The following is a 24,856-nucleotide window of genomic DNA, read 5'->3' on the forward strand; positions in this document are numbered from 1 at the left end:
AGCTTTATCAATTTATTCTAGGAAACCTGTAAATTGCTTAGTTTGATGAAAAACTTTCATATGTTGCATGGTTTCTCCTGACAATGCCCACTTTCTCTTTCTTTACACAAATACATACACACAAGAGACCAGCTGGTCCTGAATCATTCTGACATCTGCATACAGTGTACTGGGACTTGTGTTGCTATATCAGGAGAGGCTCAGCTGAACCAGCCCATTCTCAACCGTGTCTGCTGTTTGCTTGAGACTGCCTGTAGCTGCTCTTTTGCGGTAATAGCTGTTCTGTATATTGATTCACACAATGAAAGAAAAGTCATTCAGGGCAGAGAGGCTCCAAGACACATTTATTTAAATAACTTTCAAAATCAGCAATTATGAAAATATATTTTGAACTTACAGTATAGGAGTGAAGCATTTGTACAAAAATATGTAATTTTGTCAGCCCTAACACAATACATGGCTATGATGATTACAGTTATACGGATCAGTAATAAGACTAAATTGAGCATGCTGTATCTCCTGTACATGATATATAAATATTTACAGTCATTCAACATGAATGCATTGTCATCACCACAAACAAACTACACTTATTTTTTTTATATTTTCAAATATATGGGTCAATACTAGCAAATGATCACCTCTATTAACCGTCATTCTACACTATTGGGGGAACCATTTTACCAGTAAAAGCTGTAGTCATCTGGTCAGCTCATCCAGTCGATGGATGGCAATGTAAAATGAATGGTTTTACAGATTGCAATAATCAGTTATTCAGTCTTGCATATTTATTTAAAAGCATGTTATCTGCAAACCGGACAGATGCTGCCAGATGGATTAAATGATGTATTTATAACACAATACTGAAAATTGCAAGTTGAACTCTTGAACTGTATATTTAAGAGTTTGTCTTTCATTACCTCTGAGTAACATGAGTTACATTGCTCATGGATTGATTGCAATTTTGCAGTTCTGTGTCACATTCTGCTTCTTCATCCAACCGGTGAATATAGAGAGCTAACTAACTAACCCTTAATGTTTTTTTTACCACATCCCTCACTGCTTTGCTGTCCTCACCACCCTCCCTCGCTCCTGTTTTTCCCACTCTTTCTCCCTCTCTCTGTGTTGTCTCCTGTTCCGGCTCTTCTTCATTTCCTGTATATGTTTCCATTTGCCAGCTCCTAAGCCTCGTCCTCGCACCCTTGTCGGCCTCTTCTCCAGCCACAGTGAATCGCAGTACTCCTCCAGAGAGACAAAGGGAGTGCTCATCACTCTCAGGTAGTCTTTATAACGCTGGCGGGACTCCACGCTGTGCCGTGGCTCCACCTCAGGGTCTTTACTGGGCTTGGGCTTCCCATCCAGTTGTCCATGTGTCACAAGTTGCAGCGTGAGACGGAGGAGAGTGTGGGTGAAGTGTGTGTGCTCTTGAGCAACACAGATATACACGCCAGCATCAGTGGATTGGAGGGAGCGAATCAGGAGACCTCGATCTGTGTGCATGACACGATCATCCAGCCTGACCTGTGAGACAAAAAGAGACATGTCAAAGCTTCATCCCAAATAATGAGGTCATGTGACTACAGCTGCCTTTGTTTAGTACACAATACAACACATTTATGGGAAATTCTGTATCGCTTTCATGAATCAAGATGCAAAGCTTTACTATAAAACAAGAAATTCCCACAAACAATCAATCAGAATGACTGCACATTACAAAACGTCAGTTTGATACATGCCACACTGTTCACACACATACATGTTCACGCCTGATTTGTATCCAAGATGTTACGGTAATGGCCCTGAAACAGGAAACATATTGAATTGGGTGTGGTGAGTGTCTATCACAGTGTGGGAGTGGGGTCTTTATGTGGTGTGGAGAGATCTTTAGATGCATGATGAGTGTAAGCAGTACGCAAAGGCTAAAGAAAATATTCAGCAAAAAAAAAATGGTGTGTGTGTGTGAGGTTGATTGTGCTTGTCATTCAGGTGTAAGGTAAGTTGTGTGCATGTTTATAGTCCGCTCTTTTCATTTAGCATCCGCCATGATATATCAGGTGGCATAGCTGCTGTCAGGGCCTAAAACAACACAGCTGTGTTCAGAGGACAGAGAATGTGTGTGCATGACCGTACGTGTGTGTGTGTGCGTGTGCATGCGTGTGTGTGTGTGTATGCTTCGAAAGCAAACATCCCACAGCCCTACTCTGACCCCCCAGAGGTGTAAGTCCATGTAGAAAACAATGAATATTTTCCTGTTTATCTTCTATGAACTCTGGCTCTGTGGTGGTTTCCAGGTCTGACACTGATGATGTGTTGTCCAGCCATAGGCAGACCCGCAGACCTGAGAGGCTCTTTGGACCTTGACCCCCCCACCCATATTCAACTTACCAGTCTGTCTCCCATCACATTCTCATTTCCTGACACACCTGACCGGCTTGAAAAAACACATGGGATAACAACGTAAAATCTCACATATGCAACATCACTGTGGTTACGTTGGAGAGACCCACCCACACTCTCCATCCAAAATCAAGGCATCTGTGACTAAATGGCAAATGCCAGACATTTAAATTCACCCAGATGGTCTGTCTTTATTTGTGAGTGTGTGTGTGTATATATATATATTTGTGTGTGTATGTGTGTGTGTGTGTGTGTGTGTGTGTGTGTGTGTGTGTGTGTGTGTGTGTGTGTGTGTGTGTGTGTGTGTGTGTGTTGTGTGTGAGTTTTAACTGCAACTATCCTGCAAGGAATATCAATGCAGCTATTAAGTGTGAGTTCTTGTGTGAGTGTTTTTAGGAACACTTACATGCATATTCGCATGTGCAAACAAGCGTGCATGCATGTGGATTATTACAAGGAAACACAGCTTTTAATGATTAAATGAAGCACTGGTGTGGGTAAGTCTATTAAAAGCTTAAGCTTTCAACTTAATGCCAGTTTAAGTACTTCCCATAATTTCAGGAAGGCGTTGCTTTGTTCTAATTTACATGCCGGAGGATGAAATTTGACATTGTCCATGCTTTTCTTATTGCAAGTTTTCTAATGGGTCCACATTCCAGGCTCCAGGAGGTGAATACACAAACAGGCACTGACAGACGCGCACACAAACATGTTGTGAGAAAGTCAGAGGAATTTCTTCGAGCTCAAATCTTCAATAGTTGACTTCTTATAAGGGGATAAGAGGAGGGAGTTTGTGTATGATGAGAATATGTGTTGAGGGTGGGCTGCAGGTGCTGTGAGCAGCTGATCAAGAGGCAGAGAGTGTGGAGAGAAACAGAGACGGGAAGTCCCTGTGGGAAATTATGGAGACAACACAAAAAGCACAAGAAACCACAGTGGACAGAGTAAGGAGCATGAAGGCAGGAATTAAGTAAAGAGAGGTTAAGGTGGGACTGATGAGGGATGTTGAGGGACAGAAGAGGACTAGGGATGACAGACAGACGGAAACAGAGAAGGAAGAAAAGCCCATGGAGTGAGGTTGACATGAGCCAGACACTTCAGAAATCACCTACTCCAACACCACACGTCCAGCTGTGAGAGCAGGTACCACCTTGCCTGAGGCGAGCCCCACAACACCACGGCCCATCTGTAAGGGCCACTCTTGTAGGCTTTATCTTAAAACCAGAATTTTCTTTGGCAATAGTGATCAAGGTTGGATATTTTGGTTTAATATGGGAGTGGTTTTAATATTCTTGCCAGACAAGTCTGGCCTGCAGTTGTTTTTTTTTGACACAGCTGCCGGTAAACGCAAGATTAACCATGACGACAGGGTTAGGACAAAAGGACAAAAGAAACGACAAAAACATGTGGAAGTCAGATCATGTTATGTACAAAAATGAGGAAATAGTAAAATAGCATCAATTACAATAAAGTTATTTGAATATCTTTAAAGTAACACGGCTCAGAAAATACATTTTGATAATAATCTACATAGTTCAAACTAAGACACACACAACTATCTCTTCCATCACCTGAAAAAGTACACAGAGAGTGTTTCTTTGACCTCCAGCTTGGGTTGGTTTTCTTTGTTTTGACTGTCAGTAACATTGCTGGGGTTCAGCAATGAAAGCAATCACTAAAGTGCTTAATCGTAAATATGAACTCATATGAGAAAGAAGCAAAACGTAGTGAAAACTAACTAGCACTTTTTTGTATATCTAAAGAGGTGTTGCCTGTGAGGGAAATGGAGAATGAAATTCATTATTTCTTTTTTTTCCTATTCAGTTAGAAAGCCATGTTTGTATCTGAAATGTTAATTAAATTAATAGAAACAATGCATCATTCAGTCATGTATAATTACTCATAAATCCAAGCATTTGTGTTGCAGTTTCCTTTTGTCCTTGATATTCTGTGTCGGCAAACATTTGAGATATTCACTGGCTGCTCTGCAGCCAATAAATACATGTATTTATGTATCTGTTGATGCGAAGGCTGTATAATAAAGCTGTGTGTGCCCATTTAAATAGTTATTTTATTTTATCATAATGAACCATCTGGTTTCAAATGACCCATCAACACACATACATATACACTCGTACACGGGTCATTTTGACCCGAAGACAACACAAGGTAAGGTATCAGTCATCATCAGAACATTCTTCAAGCACCAAAGCAGCATTTTTTTAATTATATATCATAATAAATATGAACATTGGTCATTATGACAAACTTGTGCAAACGTTTTTGCTATAAAGCCCAGTCTGAGATCAATAATCAGAAAAAATTGTATTGGGCTGGCAGTTATTTCAGGCGGTGGCTCTCTCTTTCATTGGCAGAGAAGACGGTTGAGATACATTTTCTGTCAAAAATAAATTAATGTCATGTCCGTGCTCAGACAGCCAAACCTCTTGGAGGTTTTGCCATAATAAATACCAGTGAACTTGCTATTGATCCAACAAATTCTGTACATTCTGCTGTATTTTTATGGCTGCTGTGTCTATCACATGACAATCCTGAGGGAGGAAGAACTCCTGCATTCATTCCTTCGTCACTTTGTCTAGAGTACAATAGGTCACATATCATTGCATGTCTAGATACACAAACAAAGAAAACACCCCATTGTGTCCATTACCCCAAAACACATGGCTGTCCCTAGGGAGTGCTCTGTTATCATTTCTGCTGTAGGGGATCATAAAGACACACACACACACACACACACACACACACACACACGCACACACACACACACACACACACACACGCACGCACACACACACACACGCACACACACGCACACACACACACACACACACACACACACACACACACACACACACACACACACACACACACACACACACACACCAAGGGTAATGCTGGGCTTTCTGCTGTGCAGGCCTATAAAGGAAAGAACACATGGGTCTTTAGTGGCCTCCGCACCTGTCAGTTTGTTTACATTCACCCCTGAGAGAGAGGACATGGGGCCAGTCGTGGGAGTAAATAAGTGTATCGGGAAGTGGGGAGAGAGAGAGGAAGAGTGAATAGCTTGAGTGGTAAGCAGGCCACTCGCGGTGGGTGGAGGAAGGTTTGTATGTTTGGATAGGGGAGGGGAGGGCTCTCAGGTGCTGAGTAAGCAGGTCTCTCTTGTATCATTCAGGAGAAGGGTGTCATCATCAATGAGTTCCTTTCCACACCTCAAATACAAACACATTAGACTCTCCGTTCCTCTATGTCCTTTTCTGTCTACCGCCGTCTCCCAGGATCTGAGTTGTAAAGTGACTTTGGTCCAATGCGATGAAATAGTACACATTTGTTTCACGGTTTTGAACACACTAAATATGAAACGTTGCAACAGCTGGAAATTCTGCTTCTAATATGCCCTAAAAATAGCCATTTTCTTTAACCAACTAGCATATCACTATTAAACTAAAGTTATATTTTATTTTGTATTACTAGTAATGCTTTGTGTGAAGTAAGTATTTCTAGAGCTTAAGTGTGCAGAATTTGTTTTCTGATCCCCAACTCCATTGTCTGTCCAGAACGCAATTTAAAGAATATAGTCTGGGAAAAGCAGTTGCATTCTAGCATGAATACCGAATGAGAAAATGTAACGAAAAACATGAAATCTAGGGTGCAATTATCATTGTTCACAGGGATAGATAATGTCCCATCCACTCAGGTGGGTCTGGTTTAAGTCATTCCTCACCTTCCTCAGAAAGATAAAAGAGAATTTCGAAAAGCCCTGGACACTCATAAACATCAATAATGACTGTATTCAAGGACATAGTGGGACCCTGGATGGCTCCCTTATTACCTATAATTCCACAAAGGATGTGACTTCTGGGTATTCAACTTTGTATACACTATAAGCTGTGAACAGTCTCCTCTAGGTCCAAGCACTGCTTTGTCTTCCCCAAGATAAGCAAAAAAATAAAAAAAAAATCATTTGTGCAGATGAGGTTAAAGTAATGTATGTTTTGGGATGCTTTGAAGTACTTCTGTAAAGAAATGACAGATGTTGCAGTGACAAACATCGGTACTTGGCCCTGTAACTTTTATTTATGTTCGGGCGGTGTTTGTACACATGTGTCGACGAGTGCCCTCTGACCTCTTCCCTGCGTTCAGATCCAAGTCTCTGTATGTACCACCGGATCTGAGCCTGTTGAGATTTGGGGAGACACTCGAGGAAGGTGGCGTTGCTCTGCACCCCATAGAGGACCCTCTCCTCCACCCGTCCTCCAACAAGACCTAAAGAAAACACCACTGGTATCGATCGAAGAGCATTTTCTCCGGTTCTAAAAAAGGTTCCTCATGCGGGTTTCCTCTAGCGACTGGTTGAGTAAATCTTTTATCTGTTCACTGGTTATGTGTTTATAGCTTGCAAAGAAGAAAGCACCTACTTTCTTACAAAGACAGATAAAAGCTGAACTTCTTAAGAGACCAAGGTATACGTACTATCCTCTGTGTCCCAGCATTGACTGGCAGGGTCCCCATGCTTGATGTCCTGTCTTCTGGCTCGCCTGAAGAACAGACACAATAAGGATGCTGTGGTGAACATGTGAAGAAGTTGCTTTAATGAGGTAACATTAGATGTGATTTAATGTGACCTCTGATTACTGACAACTCTCAGTGTCTTTCGCTGGTTGACACCTGTAAAACCTGTGATCTAGCCATCAAAAATGGTTTATTTCAGGAAATGTTCTACAACCACAGGCCATTATCTTTGAGTGCACAAACTGACTTAACCTTGTTTTGACATATTGACACTTCTTTCTTTCTCAAAATGCCAGAAACTAGGGAAACTGCCAGGGTTTTTTTTGTTTTTTTTTCACGTAAATTAAAAAGTGAAAAATAACATTTCTTTGGCCTCTACTTTGGTGACGCTCATTTGGGCTCCTTCAGTTTTTTCCCCCACCTCATGTTAGTCCTTTGCACTTGGACATCTGTAGCCTACACTTACTGACACTGGAGATCAGCTTTCAAAGAGCTCTGGAGACCAAACGCAGGCCTCCACTGTTCCACAAACCATAACAGCATCCCCACTGGCCAATAATATGGCAATGTGACCTCAAACCGTAGGGAATCGATTCTGTAGAGCCTCAATTCGTGCAAGCAAGCACACAAACAAAAAGCACAGACACACAAGTAGTGCGCACACACACGTGCATTGCACCACCAGGACTCACATTAATCAGCTGAGGAACATCATATCTCTAATCAATGTGCCTCAATGGACTAATACCCTGATGAGGAAAAAAGTCTGAAGAGCTGAGGAGAACCAAAATAGAAAACATATTTAACCAGAACTATGAACTCTGCCTGGCAGTCCCAGAATAAAGTGCCAGCACCAGGAACACACACACACACACACACACACACACACACACACACACACACACACACACACACACACACAGGAGAACTATAGGGCCAAAAAGGATACATTTAAAGCAGGTTTTTCTTTGATTGGATCGCACATATTTTCTAATTTGTTGGTGTAAATCATGCTATGTCACATCAAAATATTTAAAATATGAATGAGCAAAAGCTCTGCACACCTGAGAGGAAATGCATTTATCAAATGGATGATGTGAAGCAGTGTCGAACAAAATACAGTGAATGTGCATAAACATGAACATTTGATCCCATATTCTTACATTATTTTCACAACAAAGAAGTCAAACAGCTTCTAGAATGGACACTTCATTTTATTTCCTGTTCTTTGAATGTGCAGAGAGTTACATATTTTAACTTTATCAATCCAACAGTTTTACTGTGGATACTGTGTATGCCTCTACAGGCTAAAAACAAAAAAATAATCAAAGAGATACATTCTCATGTTTTGGGTAATGCTACTTAGTTGGCAAAGTGAATATTCCTGGGTTGAGCATACCTCTTGGATGCAGGGATGTATTGTGAGCATGTGTGTCCGTCCCAAGCGCAGTAGGGGTCTCGTGCCAGGCAGCATTCAGCACAGGCCTGGCCATACAGTTGACATCTACTCAGTGAAACCTGGGCTAGACCTTCACTCGAAACCACGTAGAGCTGTTGCTATAAGTGGAAACACACACCACACTCTGCTTTAGGACAAGGAAAACATACAGAGCAATATCAAGTTAAAATGTATTATACACAAAGGGAATTCCTTTGGTCAAAGGAAATGAAAAATACAGAAAGAAAGTGCAGCAACAGAAGCGGTCCATAAAACTGTACATTGACTGATTGGCTGCAAAAATAAATGAAAGATTTCTTTCACATATGCTCTTCATATATCAACATTTCCCCAGGGTACTGTGAATTAAGTTAAATAATATCTGGGGTCAAGGCTTTGTAATAATAATACTCATCACCTTTAAAGAGGCACATAAAACTGACCACAGAGATTTAAGGATTTATGAATGTGAAGAATTTGTACAAATTTGACTCAAGGGATCTGCTCTGACTCGTCTGAAGTTAAGGAGATTCCTGAACAGAACTCCAAACAACCTCGGAAAAACACTAGCGAGCATGCACATACAGACACACGCACAGGTCAACCACTGCTGGAGATTAATGGAGGCAATGATTGGGGTTGAAGTGTCTACTGACACCCCTGACCCTAAGATAATGAGGCAGAAGGAGGAGAGAGAGCTACAAGGAAATGGGGAAGGCTAAAGAGAGAGAGAGAGAAATGTAATAGATTATTGTATTGGGGAAGTATGTCTTGTTCTAAGGCGCACACTGAATGCATGTGGCATGTATGAAGGCAGAGAAAAGGTGTGGGAATTAAATGGATGAGAAGGAAGACAAACCTGTTTAGAAGACATCTCCATGCTGAGGATGGGAGTGGGAACCTGCAAAAAGTCAAACAAACAAGCTTCACCAGCTTTGACGCCTCAATACATATATATTGCTGGATTTTGTTTGTAAAAACAACAGATAAGTTTGTTGATTATTAGCTCAGAAAAAATCCATCAGTGCTGCAATTTGCACCAGAGGCAAGATGAATATTTCAATGTGTCTAATGAGTCAACTGTCCCACTGAGGACAGCTACAGAACAGTTGGCATCATCCATCAAAAAGCTTGGCGTGAATTCAATTGTGTGTTCTTCTTTTTCTGTATTTGTGTGTGCAGCTGTGTTGCGCACAGAACCTGGAAAACCTGAAGTTCTTCAAGAACTACTTCCTCCGTTGACCAATTGTCCTGGGTGATGCTCACCACCTTCAGAATTGAGCCGACGTCTACAAAAGAGAGAGAAACAGGATGCAGAATGATTGGGATAAATCAAGCAACATACACCACATTCATTTTTAATTCAGAAGTGAATAATATAAACCAGCCTGGTATGAATACTGCATTGTTTTTTTATCCAATAAAAATGAGAACCTCTGGTCCATACACTAAGCCATTCCCAGACTTTAGTTTGAAGAATTATTTGTTAAAATGTACATGTGACCTGAGACAGGATACTAGAAGTGCAACATGTTTTATTTGTATTTGTCCAACTGCAAGACCTTAAAAGCATCAGCAGAATCAGTTTAAGGCGAAGGACAATTCCTAGTGATCTACTGCCCTCTGCTGGTCAAATATATTATTTCAAGTGAGAGGAGCATGTATGTGTCTCACCTGTTCCCAAAAACATGACTTCATATTGTCCATCCTCCGCCAGAACTCTGTCCACCACAATCTGAGTCAGGGTGTAGTCCACCCGGACGCGTGTGAACACGGGTCGGCCAGTCAGAGGGTAGACAGAGCGATACATAAGAGGGTGGAATCGAATGAAGCTGACCACCTCATCTGGAAAGTCTTTGGTGGTCTTGATCCTTTGATCATATGTCTTGCTGGGACACTAAATGACAAAGTAAAACATTTTAATCTTCTGTAAAAGTTTCACACTCGTAAGATTATTTAACTCCCAGAATGATTGTTTGTGACTATTTTTCCCATATTTCTTTTCAGCTAACTGACTCGTTGTTTCTATCTGACAATGTACTAGTGCATGTCTCCCTTTGGCGGTCAAATTAAGAACAGCAGGAGACAAAGCACATCTGGAACATCTGTCACTCCAACTCCCCCTTTCGGAGTATACTATTTCTCAAACAGCTGGTCACCTGAACCATTCACTTAATTCTCCAGACCTTATTTCCCTCCCCTGATTATGTTTTGTCAATGAAATTAAAGAGAAATCTGATTAACATGTTAAGTAACCTCTATGAAGCCGTGGTTATGTCATACGCCATCTGCAGATGACAGCATGCAAACCCTACAGCATTTCTTGAACCCAACACTTTTAAATTAGGCCGTGTTTATTATTCTGTAATTAGCAGGAAAGTTAAGGATTTTATTTATCTAATTTGTGAAAAGAATCCTATCTAGCCCGGGTGACTTTCAACGCACCGTTCCAGGACGGGGATACGGTATCCTCCCCTCATATTCTACCCATCGGTGGTCAGGCCCCTCCTTGTGTGCGTAAGGCCCATTAAACACAGCCCTAATGTCCGCCATGCTGTACACGCACACTGCGGAGCCACGGAAAATGGAGCTGAGAGGAAAGTGGAAACAAGAGACCAGGTTAAGGCTACGGAAGAAAAGGAGAGGGTTGTAGTGTTGCTGATAGTGTGATGAACCCTGAACTTACCTGGAGGTGGTGAAGACTGCATACACTTTGGGGGTTTTGTCATCTCTGGTAGGGAGCAGAAATATGTCCTCTATAAGAAAGAGAGAGACCAACATAGAGGTTATTTGTTTTAATACCTTAATCTGCACAGAAGAGATTTTTCTAACACTGTGCCCTGCTGACATTATTGGAAGTGCACTTAGAAGGTGGACTCTGGAAGATAATACTCAGTTTACTGGCCTTGACTGTCACCATTTATTCTCACAATCACTTACGGAGCTCATCAAAGTGTGTGTCCACTCCGTCTGGTCCAGGGATTGAACACACAAGTCTGCTTTTGAGGAAGGTGGTCCATTTATTGGTCAGACTCCTTAGCCCACCCACATCATTCTGAAACACAACCACATACACTGTAGCACAACCAGGCAGCATGGTGCAGCTGTCCAACAAGACCAAAGGACAACCAGAATTAATAAATACACACTTTGCACTTAACCACAATCCCACTGTAATCTATCTAATGGATTTAAACACAGAGACGACACACAGCACCGAAACCCGACTCAGATTTCCTACACTAATTAGGAAAATAAATAGTTGAACCGCATGCCTCTAGTATGGATCTGCTTATTTAACCAGCACAAAGGAGACCTTCTTGTTAGTATAATGACAGTCTGGAGTAATTGAAAGAGAGGAAAAAAAGAGAGAAAGACATCAAAGTAGGAGAGAAGTGCAGCATGTTTGAAGAGAGTACTAACATCAAGTGAGGCTGTAGACTGATAATGCAGGTTGTATCTTAGCATATTAATTGCTGTTTTAAGTGGCAATCTTTGAATACAATATGGTGAGAACATTCAAGTGCACCTCTTTGTATTGCATAGAAAACTTAAGAGATCCTCCCAATTAAAGTTGGCCTCTCATAGATATAGAGTTAGGGTTCCGCGCACACACACACACACACACACACACACACACACACACACACACACACACACACACACACACACGCACACACACACACACACTAGTGTAAGTAAAAAAGTAAAAAAAGTAAGCACTCAATGATGATGTTTCACAATGGTGATAATCTTCAAAAAGGATTGAAGTAAAGTGCCTTCAATCCTTTTACATTCAGGGAAAAACCCATTTACAAATAATGAAAGTAACGAGAAAAAATCCAAGTCAAAAAGAGACAGAAAAAAAGATATAGGGCTGTAATCCAGAGGAATCTCCTTCCAGTCTGGTTTACAGCTTACTCCCAAGTCATAAATAGGCTGAAAGCTTTTTTCTAAGAATGTAGCATAGGCCTCTGAATGCTAATAGCAAACTGCTGTGTGGGCTGGTCCCATTTGGAATGACTGATGGTGCACTGTATAGTATACAAAAGGTCTCCAATTATGAATCTATTCGCCTCCATTCAGCTGTGCAGTGCCATCCAAGCTTACAGTTGTTTTGACATTTCATCAAATAGAACTTAATGGGCACTGAAACGTGATACAATTCTAAAATGTCTTGCAGCATCAAAGAATTAAACCTAGAGAATGTTTGTACGGGGTCCTGTTGGGTATGAATTAAAAGTTTGGCATTGGATTCTAGCATAAACCTTTGAATTATGACGTGTAGCTCCTGTTGCATTAAACTACTAGTAATTACTATAAATTGCCTTGGACAAAAGCATCTGGTAAATAATGTCATGTAATCACAAAAAATATTATTTCTATATCACCCTTTTAATAAAGATGCACGCAAACTTTTGAGGGAAAAAATTATGCCATGAAGACCTACATCGATCTCAGTGCCAAAGTAGGCAGCAGCAATAGGAATGCCCTGTCAGCAGAGCACAAAGGGGATGAAGCCACGATTTACTGCCAAGGATAGACTCTTTCAGATGACTACAAAAGAATAATGCATCAGAAAAGCTTCCTCCTGGGGGACATAAAACACTTTTGTAGAGGCTGACTCAAAGATCCTTATCCGTTCAGAGGGCTGTAGGTGTTATGACTCCACTCTGTAAGAGGTTTTGCAGTCCTACTGTATTTCTCTGTAGTCCCACAGTGTTGCACCTACTCTGTCTTCCAAGCTCAATTTATTGACTTGGGGTTTTCACTCTTCCATCCCCTCCTCTTTCCTCACTACCTGTCTACCCTCAGTATAACGTCACACTTTCTACACCTCTCTCGTGTAATTTCTCACCTGGCACACACGAGCCACTCGGGACAGGATGCTCTTGTTGTTTCCTTCCCACGACACCTCGCGGAAGAAGAAGTATATCTTGTCATCATCTGGATTGTAGGTGTCTGCAATAGGATGAGCAGATATAAACCTGGCCTCTGAAGACACAGAGAGGAAAAGAGAGAGGGGAGAGTGTTAAAAACAGTCATGTAATGGATTTGCCATGTGCTGTAGCCATTAACACTGCACTTATCACATGTTTATTTACACTCTTGCTCTATACAGAAAGGTTTGATTTATTACAGTTTCTATTTACGAAGCTTAAGCTTAGGCTGCACAAAAATCTTCAACTTGCCGTATAGTTTGATACATGGACTAATACAGTGACTACCAGGATATTTAGGTTAGTTTAAAAACAGTTTTGTTTACTTTTCAGCCTGTCTGACAATATCTGTTAAGCAGCAGTGTGGCATAGAAATCATCTTTAACTGGAACACCCAGGCTCAAATATCTACCCTGATCATGTGTCCCCAGTGTTTGAAACAGCAATCAGATAAAAGTAGTTAATTGGGGGCAGCGGGCCAAGCTGTAAGCACACACCATTGACATATTACCACCTTATAAAATATACTATGTTGCCAATTAACACATCGAGCAGACACAGAGCAACATTAGCATTATTTTGAGTCGTGTTTTTGGACATGTAAGACCAATAACAACTCTGTCTTGGTCTGCACCAACAACAAGGGAAAATCGGTCTGTTTGGCTACTAAATGTTCCTTTATGTTCACAAGCAAGTGGCCACCTTTGTCAGCTCTTTGCTGCTGGACACTTAGCGTACAGTGGGTTTATCTGAGTTTTTTTACTGGAACACGCTGCCTGCTGGAGCTGGTAATTAGGTTGATTAAAGCGGGTTGCAGTGAACAATAAAAGTCAAGTTGCCGTAAAACTAAAACAAGGAGCTGAAAGATAATATAACACAACTGAGGGGGACTGCAGAGTTAGGACAGGTTTCATGTTACATAGGGTCGTTCGTATTGATAATGGCAGCTTTAAATGACAAGACAAGAAAAACAAGGACGATTAAATACTGCACGTGATGCTGTGGGGAAAGGAGAGGATCAACGACATGTTGCCATCAGTGTCCTGATTCAGGCGGGAACTAGTCCAAAGGCTTACAGTTAGGGTTGCAGTGACATTACATCAACATTAGCTCAACCCCTTGAAGCAGAGCCAACCACCAGAGGGTGATTCCCCAACTGGAACAGCTTAATGCACGACGGATAACGCACTCGACAGAAGGTAATTGTTCATCCTGCAGCCCTGGAAAGATGTTCCACAGGCTCACAGGAACAGAAGCACTGCAAGATGTGCTCTTTTTCTATACCGGCACCAACACATGTTGTATGCACACACTTAGAGAGAGAGAGAGAGAGAAAGAGAGAGAGAGAGAGAAGGAGAGAAAAAGAGGGAAAGAGAGAGAGAGAGAGAGAGAGAGAGAGAGAGAGAGAGAGAGAGAGAGAGAGAGAGAGAGACTGTGTGGTTGTGAAACAGTTGATACACAACAACCCATCAGTGGCTGTAAAACACTCGAGACTGGAGATGTATACATTGGGAGGTGACTCCCTCCTCAATGACGACTATGCGTGCCGGTGTGTGTGTGTGTGTGTGTGTGTGTGTGTATGTGTGTGTGGCTATGCGGTTGTGTAACTAAGAACGTGAATTTTGTGGCACACTGTAAATTCCCCAGTAGGTGTGGTCCCTGTTCAGCTATGACATTCATATAAAAGTTCCAGCTAAATGAATAAGTGGGCTGTTTCCTCCACACTGGAATGTCAATAACCATCTTGAAGGCACAGAGAGGCTCTTTGTATCAGTAGAGAGGCTGGAAGTTTAGAGAAAAAGCAATAATACGTTTTGAGAGCTCATATAATATAACAGCGTGCTAATATGGATATGTTCAACCATGTGTGTACCATTGATCCAGTATTCTTCAGACATGTCTGTGCGTATGTAGTGCTGGTCAGGTGGAGGGCCAAGGGAACGTGTGAATGTTGTGTCTTTGCCCAGGAAGTCTGATGATGTGCCCGCATAAAGGTACTGATCTGGAACAATTACAGACACAGGTTAATACATATTTACTTTAAACTATGCAGATAATAAATCAGCACATATAGACCATTTGTATACGTATAATTACAAGTAAAATAGCAGTCATTCAACATAACCACAACCATTTGACAATTTACATTATTATTTAGCTGTTATCCTTCCGTGGGCTTACCGCAGTGAACACAATATACAAAAACACAGACTGAGGAACATTTCAAGAAACAAACACTAACACACATTTTATGTATTTTTTAAAATGTACTCAAGCAACTGAGTGGAGACTTGAGGAGAAACATAATTAATTCCAAGGCAAATAGTGCTGTGCAGCAATACAATTCTGGTGCACGAAAAATAAGGCAGGCAGACGACTGCCAGAGTGTTTTGTGATGTTTTGTGATTACCTGTGAGGACTGAGGTGAATGGCTGCAAGGGATCAAAAGGACATTTCAACCTGCCAGACTCTACTGTGCTAGACGGCAGTTGGAACACACCATCCTGAGAGACGATAATTATTGTAACGTTAAACTTTCAAATTTAAATGCAACTCCTGAACTTGTGTCAGCTATCTGGCTGAGATTCACTCGCATCTACTGTACCTCTCTGTGGCCAGTGACTTCAATGAAAGCACAGTTGGGGTGGAAGGATCCGGTCCCACAGGCATAGAGATGTGTCCGGTTGTAGTTGTGGAGGACCCTTACAAAGTTAGCACACTCCAACTAGGACAAGCAGGGGCAGAACAAGAGCAGGGATTAACTATTATAAGAAGTTTGATTAAACTGTATATGATAACACACAATAGTGTACAGATAGACTTCAGAGATCAAGATGTGACTTTCTTGAGAAGAACCTACATCCGCATTTTTGCCTGCCAGTTTGCACATTTCCACTCTGTCTCTGGAAGCAGGCCAGTGAATCTAAGAACAGATAAATAAAAGGAGAAAAACATCACATCTTATTAGGTAGTATACCAGTCACAACATTCCTGTTTAGCATCTCTACACTGGCTACTTGTACACTTTAGAGTAGAATATAAGATGTATGGTCTGTACATTTTCCAGTAGTTCTCAAAAACTCGCTGTATAAATCAAATGAGCGTAGATAAAGTTGTGCTCCTTGCATCTCTGCAACATTTTGGGGATTATTGAACAACTGATCTGAGTTGTACAATAATTAACACCTCCAGGTGCTGGTATGAGCGAGCAATGGACCCACAACATCCAGTGTGCCTTCAATGTACCCCACCATGTTCACACATGTGTTATAACAGGCTTATGTGCTTAGCGTGTTACCTCCCCTAAATCCTACCAAGGAGAGCTATCGCCAAACTCATTCATGGGTCTACACAGCCTGAATACACTTGAAAACACACCAGCACAAATATTAAAACATCTCATGATCCCAAATCATTGCATGCCTCCAAGGAACTCATACAGAAAAACAGTGTTACAACGTGATTTGTTGACCGAGTACGGTGTGGGGCCTGTTAAGGCCTTCAACCGGTTTTGAAAGCCAGAATATGAAGTGGCCTTGTTTTACCTCAGCATACCGGAATATTTAAAGACTGTCAAAAGTTTAAAACACAGCAGCTATCTCCTGAATATCAAGAAAGAAACAACTAGAATGTTTGCTAGCAGATAATTTGGTTGTGTTTTAGTGCCTGAGGGTCCCTTTTCGAGGTATGCTTCTTCATTAACTGAAACACAAAGATTGCTTTTCTAGATCATAGTCACTGTCAAGGGCTGATCCCAGAGGTCAGATAGAATGAGACTTTTGGTGCATATCTCTTGCATCAGTATCAATAACCAGAGAAGCAACAAAAAGGCAACACTTTGAGATTTAAAACAACCAGATAAAAATCAAATATACACACAGTCTCAGCTGCATAAACACACACTCACGTCTACAAACTTTAACATATGGCATCCGTCCAAATGCATTTATGTGTTTGTGTAAGTGTGAGTGTGAGCGTGCATCGCAGTAAGTCTATATACTTGTGCGTATGCCCTCCACCCTGATGACCCTGACCTCTCCAGACAGACAGTTCCAGACTGCTGTTGACTGAGAGGTAAGCTCTTCTCTAAAACAATACATGGCTGAGTTCATTTCAGCTTAGCAACACAGTAATGGAAAAAAAATACCTTACATCACCTAAATTAATGTCAAGACAGGTATAAGTGTCATGAGCCAAAGCATGGGCTGTCTCTGTAATAATGAGCTGCTCACAGCAAATAAGAAAGGTTATTTGAATGTCTCAAGTGACTCCAAGCAAGAGTCTGGATGTCTGCAGGGTGGGTCATTTACTGTGTGGAGTAGAAGCTCCATCTCTTGTTCAAACTTGAATTTCTTACAACACAATCCTCCTGTCAGAGGGTGTGAGGATTCCTAAATCAGCTGTAAACACTTCAATGTCTATACCTAAACAACCTCTTGAGTATAGCAAATAGCCTGAAAAGCTACAAACTCAAAAGTTGCTGTTTATTTACTGCACTCAATGTAATCATTTCCCTTGTTTTTCTGTCTGAGGTTGGATCTTTCTGTAGCCTTCTACTGTGTGTATAATTTGCACATTCTTCAGTGCTCTTCACAGCATAGTGTACCTTTCTTGGGGCTCTGGCCAGTTTGTCCGGGTCTAGCAGGTAGATGTGATCCCTGGCTCCCAACAAAAGACGACCTCTCTCCTCGTCCAGCAGCAGCGAGTGGGAGTGCAGGCCATCAGAGGGTCCCATAAACAGAGATACACTGCCGGCTTGCAGCAGTTCTGGCCCAGAGACAGTAACAGATAGAGAGATAGATGCAAACAAAGACATTCATAAATCCACACAGTACAGTGTATGCATAGCGCTTACAATTAAAACTGCATTATCTAGCATTGAATTATAGTATGAAAAATTGTTTCAGCAGGATTACACTGTCAAATTGAACTTATTCTCTTCAGTTCACACACACACACACACACACACACACACACACACACACACACACACACACACACACACACACACACACAGAAACAGTGAAAAACATTGGTTTCCTCTTCTAGCAAAAAGAAAACATGTTTTGGCTTGACTTGAAACTTGCCTAATGGTTCAACACTTTAGCTACACATGCGGATAGAGAAGAGATACAGTACCAAAACAGTACTTTAGTGGATGCATTATCAGATATCTTTCTCAGGGTATTTTCATAGCTACTGAATAGCCATGAAGATATCTCTCAGTTTAAGGCAGCTCTTTAAAAAGGAGGTGACAGGTTTACTTATTCTAAAACTGTCTGTCTCCATACCAGTACTTTCCTAAAGAGACTTAATTTGCAGATGACTGAACATTTTCCTGAAACATGAGCTGTGGCTGTACCATATGCCTGTCATTGGTAACGTGAGATTAGAATGTGATAAGAGCAGGTGGAATACCTATTGCTCACCCATTAGATGATGGTATAGTCTGCTGTTGACTTTTATATGATTTATAGTGGTGGCCTTTTAAATAAACTGCATATAAAGAGTCAATATATATATATACTGTAAACTTGCTGTGTATTGTGTTAGTACCGCTTGGACAGCAAGCTACCATTTCTGGGAGCTGAGCACTGACTACTTTCTCAGCTCAGCACTATGTCCTTGATCTCCTTGATCTGAGGAAATCTCTTCTATCACCAGGCTCTTTTCAGTGTGCCAGTATAGCAACATGCTTTGAATAAACACTGGCTCAATGTGGGGGAGTCCTGTGGGAGTCACTCTGAAAGGATTGACATTGTGATTACCCTCTCGGTGTGAAGGATTGGAGAGGTCACCAACCCTCAATATTTGAACTTCTAGGACCCCCCTCCACACCACGCAATCCTGTTTAATACCTCCTCCTATACACAAGCTCACACAAGAAGCACCCCCACATGCTCATATCTCTCACCCCTACACACACTCCAGCCCCCAGCAGGCTAAACCTCACAGAGAGAGATTAGGCCTGCTAGCCCATGGCTACCGCTAATCTGCTCCGTAAACATGTAGCACTATGAGCCTGAAACAGCCTGTTTAGCTGTTGCCGCTTAGCATATCACTCCACACCTTTCTCCAGAGAAGAGAACTGTCATCCCCCTTAACAACTCCTGATTAGCTCCTCTGCTGGAGCTCTGAGGCCCTCTCATCCACACATTTATTTGAGTAGGAAATCAACCTGTTGGCTTGCTGCCAAAGGTTTGAGGCTCTGCTGATCAACTGGATTTAAGCTCTATAACACTATAATGTTAGAAGTGCTCACTAATAAAACAAACTAAACACGGGAGTAGTGAAGTGATGCTTTATCAGCCGTATCAATGCCTTTTGTCTGAAGGTTGAAGTTGATATACTGTAAGAGCGTGAAGTGAAAAAGATGCATTGCTGTAATGTTGCTGTATATGAATCTACCATAACTGCTGGGAGAAGTCACATCATTTAAGCATGAATTAAAACAATATGCATTAGATGTACCGATACTGATCATTGTACTCTGAATGTAAGCTCGCTAAGATGAGGCGGCTGTTTTCATGTTGCATGATCACAGCCTCTGTCTGCCATTATTAATATGCAGTACAGGACGTTCTGTCCATGGTTTCAGGAAAGCCAGAGTAATGTCACAGGCAGTAATGTTAATGAGAACTAATAAATAAAGAAACCAACAAAGATGAGCTCAAGAACAGCCATATTCATCACTGATATGTGTTTTGATTTGCTGTTACTTAAAACACATATGTTCACTAAATTGAGGTTATGTATTGATAAACTGTTTACAAGAAGGAACATATCCTATAAAGTGTCTTTCTACTTTATGACTATATGACAATACACTGTAGCTTTTGAGTAATAAAAGGCCACAGGACTAAGGATGGAAGACATGTGGTGTAACTCTTTTTGGTCACATATTAAAAACAAAAGGCATAACAGCATATTCAAAATATTTAAGCCAGATGCTTTCAATTCTCATTTTGCAGAAGGCCACAATGTCTGTGTTGTGACTTTGCACCAAACTTGGACTTGAGATGTGTTTTTCAGAGGGGACTTCATACGTTTGGAGTAGAATGGAGTTGTTTTGGAGGTGTTCACTCAATCACGGATGATTCCACTTTGATCTTTTCACCCTTCACTCATTACAGCCGTGCTTTCACAGGAGGGCGATGCGATGTTTGAAGAGTGATCTCTGCTGGGTGGTGTTGCTTTTGAAGAGTGTGCGCTGATGAGATGATGACGAGAAGTGTGCATGACGTGTGCACAGGGTCGGAGGAGCGTTTGTTTTTAATCTACGGTCCAAAGGAAACCACCAGTCGGACGGCCTCTTGAATGAACAATGAAGTTCAACTGTGCTCATAGTCAAGAGACACACCCTGACAGAGTATCAAAAAAAGTTGTTATGGCCCCATTAAAATGCAATCACATATGCAATGAGGAACTGCTCTATTTGATCAAATGGTTTATTTTGAACAAACATAAAATTAGACAAACTATAGAGCTAAATACTCACATAAGTGCTGGATAAACACTGTCCCTAGCAATCAGTATTCCTCCAGCTACTTACATATATTTATGTTGGACCAACAGGACATATCTTTTTCCAGCCATGGGTTAAGGAAGTCTTTGACCAGAAGAGAGCTTTTGGAGGTTGAAGTCAGAGAGAGTTTACTTTTAGGTCGCAGTGGAGATTTGATTTTATGGAGCTGACTGAAGTTCATTTGTGTGGATTCTTGTAGCCGATACATAGAATGAGGGATGGAGACTTTGAAGTTAATTTTGCCCCTGAGTTTAGAATGGGCAGCAATAATTCAGCTTTCCCCCGGTGGCAAAAAGCAAACAGTTGACGCAAAAACTAAACACATGGACGCAGAGCACATTGCAGGGACCGGCTTATATACACACGACTGATTGAACGACAGTTTTACTATTGGCCAAGAGCATCAATGTGAAATGTGTGGACTGCAACAACATTGTGTTTTAGTAACTGCCGGCTTCTGTAGCAGGGCTATATCACTGAGAGGATTAATAGATTGTGATCGAGGGACATTCTTGAGCCCATCAAATGTGACAAACAGGGAATTATGAAGTGGGCTAATGGATCAGCAAGTTGATCTTACATCTCTCACTATACTTTACAGTGTTGTTTCAAAGACCATGTAGAGCATAACTGAGTTAGGTTGTTAAGAATCTCTCTTTTCACGTGTCTCTCTTGGCTGTGTGGACAAAGCCACAAGAGAAATACTGTAGAGGAGACAAAATGCTAGACATGGTCTTAGATGCACACTGAATGGCTGAAATGCTTACAGAAAGAAATGTGTGGAAAAGGAACATTAACCAAGAGAATTATAGGTCAGTCCACAGATCCACAACTTCACAATAACTCCACCTAAATGCAAGTGCACTGATGATGAAGGTTGTTGGCATGAGATAAAATATCCATAATGGCTTAAAACTACCCGATTTTCTGTCAAACTTCAATACAGAACGTATCAAAATGTATACACTTAACCACAATAAAATAAAAAGACAAATCAACAATATGTCTTACCTCTTTGGCTGAGTTTGACCCTGGGGACAGTTTGTTTGATGCTTGCTCCAAAAGGGAGGGTGGCCAAAAACATCAATCCCACTAATGTGACCACTGGATGGGAGAGTACCTTAATCCTCTTCCCTTTGCTGCCATGATTACTGCCAGATATGCACTGCAGAGCCCCAACTTCATCCAGACTCTGATTACCAGAGTCCCCTTTCTTCATGGTGTGTTGAGTGCTCTTGTTCCGCTTTCACTCCGTCCTTTTCTGCAACCCTGGAGGGAGATGGGAGTAAAGAGTCAAGCTGGGGAGGAGCAATTATAAGTGTGTGTGTGTGTGTGTGTGTGTGTGTGTGTGTGTGTGTGTGTGTGTGTGTGTGTGTGTGTGTGTGTGTGTGTCATCTAACTTTGCGCAGGATATGTACACAGATTTCTGTTGTGACTATTCAGTCGTTTCACCATGGAGCCCTACAGGCATGTCCCCTCTCTATACCCGCCCTACATCAGCTGTTGCCTGTCACTGGCTTCCCTTTTGTGTTGCCTATAAATCTGTTTGCCCAAAACAAAGGTCACGCGAACAAAACAGTCTCATTCTACTATCTTTCACTCGGCCATGCCTTTTTCAATTTCCCTCTCCCCTCTGTCTTCTTTTGACTTGGATAATTCATTAAATTATTTAGCTAAATGATACTTGCCATTAGTTTTAGCATTGGCTTATGACCCGGTCAGCTCCTCTTTTATGTTCTGTAAAAAAATTAACCGCGTCCTGTATGGGACTTCACAGTGCATTAAAGAGGTGTGTAGCACACACATTTGTTCACACTCAATGGTAAGTGAGACATATGAGTGAACAGTCATGGGAACCCTCGTCCTTTTGCTGCCACTAATAAGTGAGGAGAACTAGAGCGATGTGTGGTAATTGAACACGGGACAAGTAAAATCAATGTGGAAAAAACGAGACATCTTGGGGTACTCTAATGTTTAAAAATTGAAAATCTGGACATGTGGCACATTTTAATGGTCACTTGAACTGACAAACATCTAGCTGGGATTGACAAGTTGTCTTTTTCAATATATTTTGTTGTTTGGTTGCTCTTTTCATTGATGCTGATTTGCAATAGTCAAGTGATGTACATATAACTATGCTCTTTCAAATATGTGATCATCACAATACAAAGGTTTTGAAGGGCATGCAACAAATGAGTCTGCAGAGAGAATTTTCTTTGGTTACACTTTATATATCGAGAAACAAGTAAGAAAGAAATAAGAAACTAAGATCCAATTAACTGCAGATTATCCACAGAGCAGTTAACAAAGTGTGCCTGAAACTAGGAACTATTGCAAGGAACCAGTATCCAAGTATGCATAGGTATCTATTAACCTTCATTGTGATTACTTTTTATAATTGTTCCTTATTTACTCTAACCAGGTGCAATTTGGCATATTTACAGACATACGGGTGTGTTTGTTCCACCTCAAGAAAAGTGCTGTATCGTATCGCTACCTCATGATAACCTAACCTTTAATCAGAATTGATTATCTAAGTACCAAATAAATATAAACAGTGTTTTTAAAACTGCATCCTTGCACATTCCACGGCCATCTAGCTACTAATTAACCAAGCAATCAATGAATAAATGAATGAATGCTTTAAAAGAATGCCTCCCCCCTCAGACATTATTGCAACATCTCCTTAATTACTTTCCTTCTACCCCATCTCAGATAACACACATCAACCTGTCTAGTGACAACATAAACAATGTCAGCCTAAATGAATAGTTCAGATGTGGCCAACACACTCACATATCAAAAATTCTGAAACCAAGCATGTTGCTTCCGGTTGGAATAACTGGATAAATAGACAAGAGAAGATCACATCGTCTAAGCAGCGCTTAGGAGAATACGTATATAAATTGACACTCTGAGAACATACATTCAGTCACACCTACACACACACATTTGCATGGCATGTTGGCAGACAGACAAGCTGTAAGTAATTTCACTTGATTTATATTCCCAGTCCAGTTTTGGCATCTAGTGTTTGAAACTTGAGTTCATCACAGAGAATCAGGCCATCCAAGCCCCCCCCACACACAGCCCCCATAGCTTTAAACTGGAGGGGATTAGACACTGATAAACAGACTGCTGTTTACTTAAGATGACAAATTGAGGCACCTTCACACCTTCAGGGTTAGAAATAGAGTGATGTGTGATGGATGGGCAATTTGCAAAGAGTGAGAAAGTGGGCAGGTTTAAATGCAGCCGTTGCACACTTTGTGAGCGAGAGCGATAGTGCTGGCAGTGGGGCTCATCCTCCCTGCAGTATCTTCAGGGGAGCAGTGACACGATGTCACCCATGTGGGTAGCGTTCGAGTAATGTATCTCTCTTTACCGCTTGAGTGCCTACATCTATCAGCAGTACAGGCCTGTGCAGCGCCCCTCGAGAAGAATAGGCCCCAAACAAAAGAGAAAGCTCAAGTGTTGGAAGAGGAGCATTAAAAACTGTCCATTCAATGATGGGAGATTGTCACACAATATAGTAAGGAAGAACATATACGTTGCCAGTCAGTCAATACTGTGAAAAATGTGAATGATAGAGATAAAAAGAGATAGAGGGAGGAAAATTGTGATAGAGAGAGAGAGGTGTGAAAGAGAAGAAACAGACAGCTTGTGCCATGTGGGTTAAGCTAACACCTCTGTTTCCTGGCAGCTAGAGTCGCTGTTGTCTTTGGCAGCATGGTCAGCAAACGGTGCAGGGGGTGATGGGAAACAATCCTGATGGCGATGGTGACAGATTTAAAAGTTACAGCAGTCAATATGGGGCTGCTGGCTTTTGATCTCCAAACATATATAGCATCTTAGATGTCACCTCCTCAAATAAACTGAGAAACCTTTTTGGTTTGGGGCTCAACGTCAAACAAATGCAGTGAATTTGTGACATAAAACAATCATCCACCAGCAGCCATTGATTAATGAGGATCCAAAATCTATTATTAAGGCGCTATGTAAGAAATGTTAAGTAGCTGAACT

General features: G+C 41.3%; 1 protein-coding gene across 1 annotated transcript; it reads right to left on the reverse strand.

Moving 5' to 3' along the window:
• Positions 1-1,056: 1,056 nt before the first annotated feature.
• Positions 1,057-22,052, reverse strand: sema3d (sema domain, immunoglobulin domain (Ig), short basic domain, secreted, (semaphorin) 3D; the record flags this gene model as incomplete). Its single annotated transcript, XM_079223983.1, has 17 exons — positions 1,057-1,521; positions 6,545-6,684; positions 6,892-6,956; positions 8,330-8,487; positions 9,228-9,269; positions 9,569-9,657; positions 10,043-10,265; positions 10,814-10,958; positions 11,055-11,124; positions 11,309-11,423; positions 13,227-13,363; positions 15,182-15,310; positions 15,719-15,812; positions 15,914-16,033; positions 16,169-16,231; positions 17,915-18,075; positions 21,845-22,052. The coding sequence occupies 17 exons, from the start codon at positions 22,050-22,052 to the stop codon at positions 1,057-1,059; spliced, it is 2,424 nt and encodes an 807-aa protein (XP_079080109.1).
• Between the last annotated feature and the right edge of the window lie 2,804 nt (positions 22,053-24,856).

The sequence above is a fragment of the Taurulus bubalis genome, assembly GCF_910589615.1.
Source record: "Taurulus bubalis genome assembly, chromosome: 9".
Lineage (NCBI taxonomy): Eukaryota > Metazoa > Chordata > Actinopteri > Perciformes > Cottidae > Taurulus > Taurulus bubalis.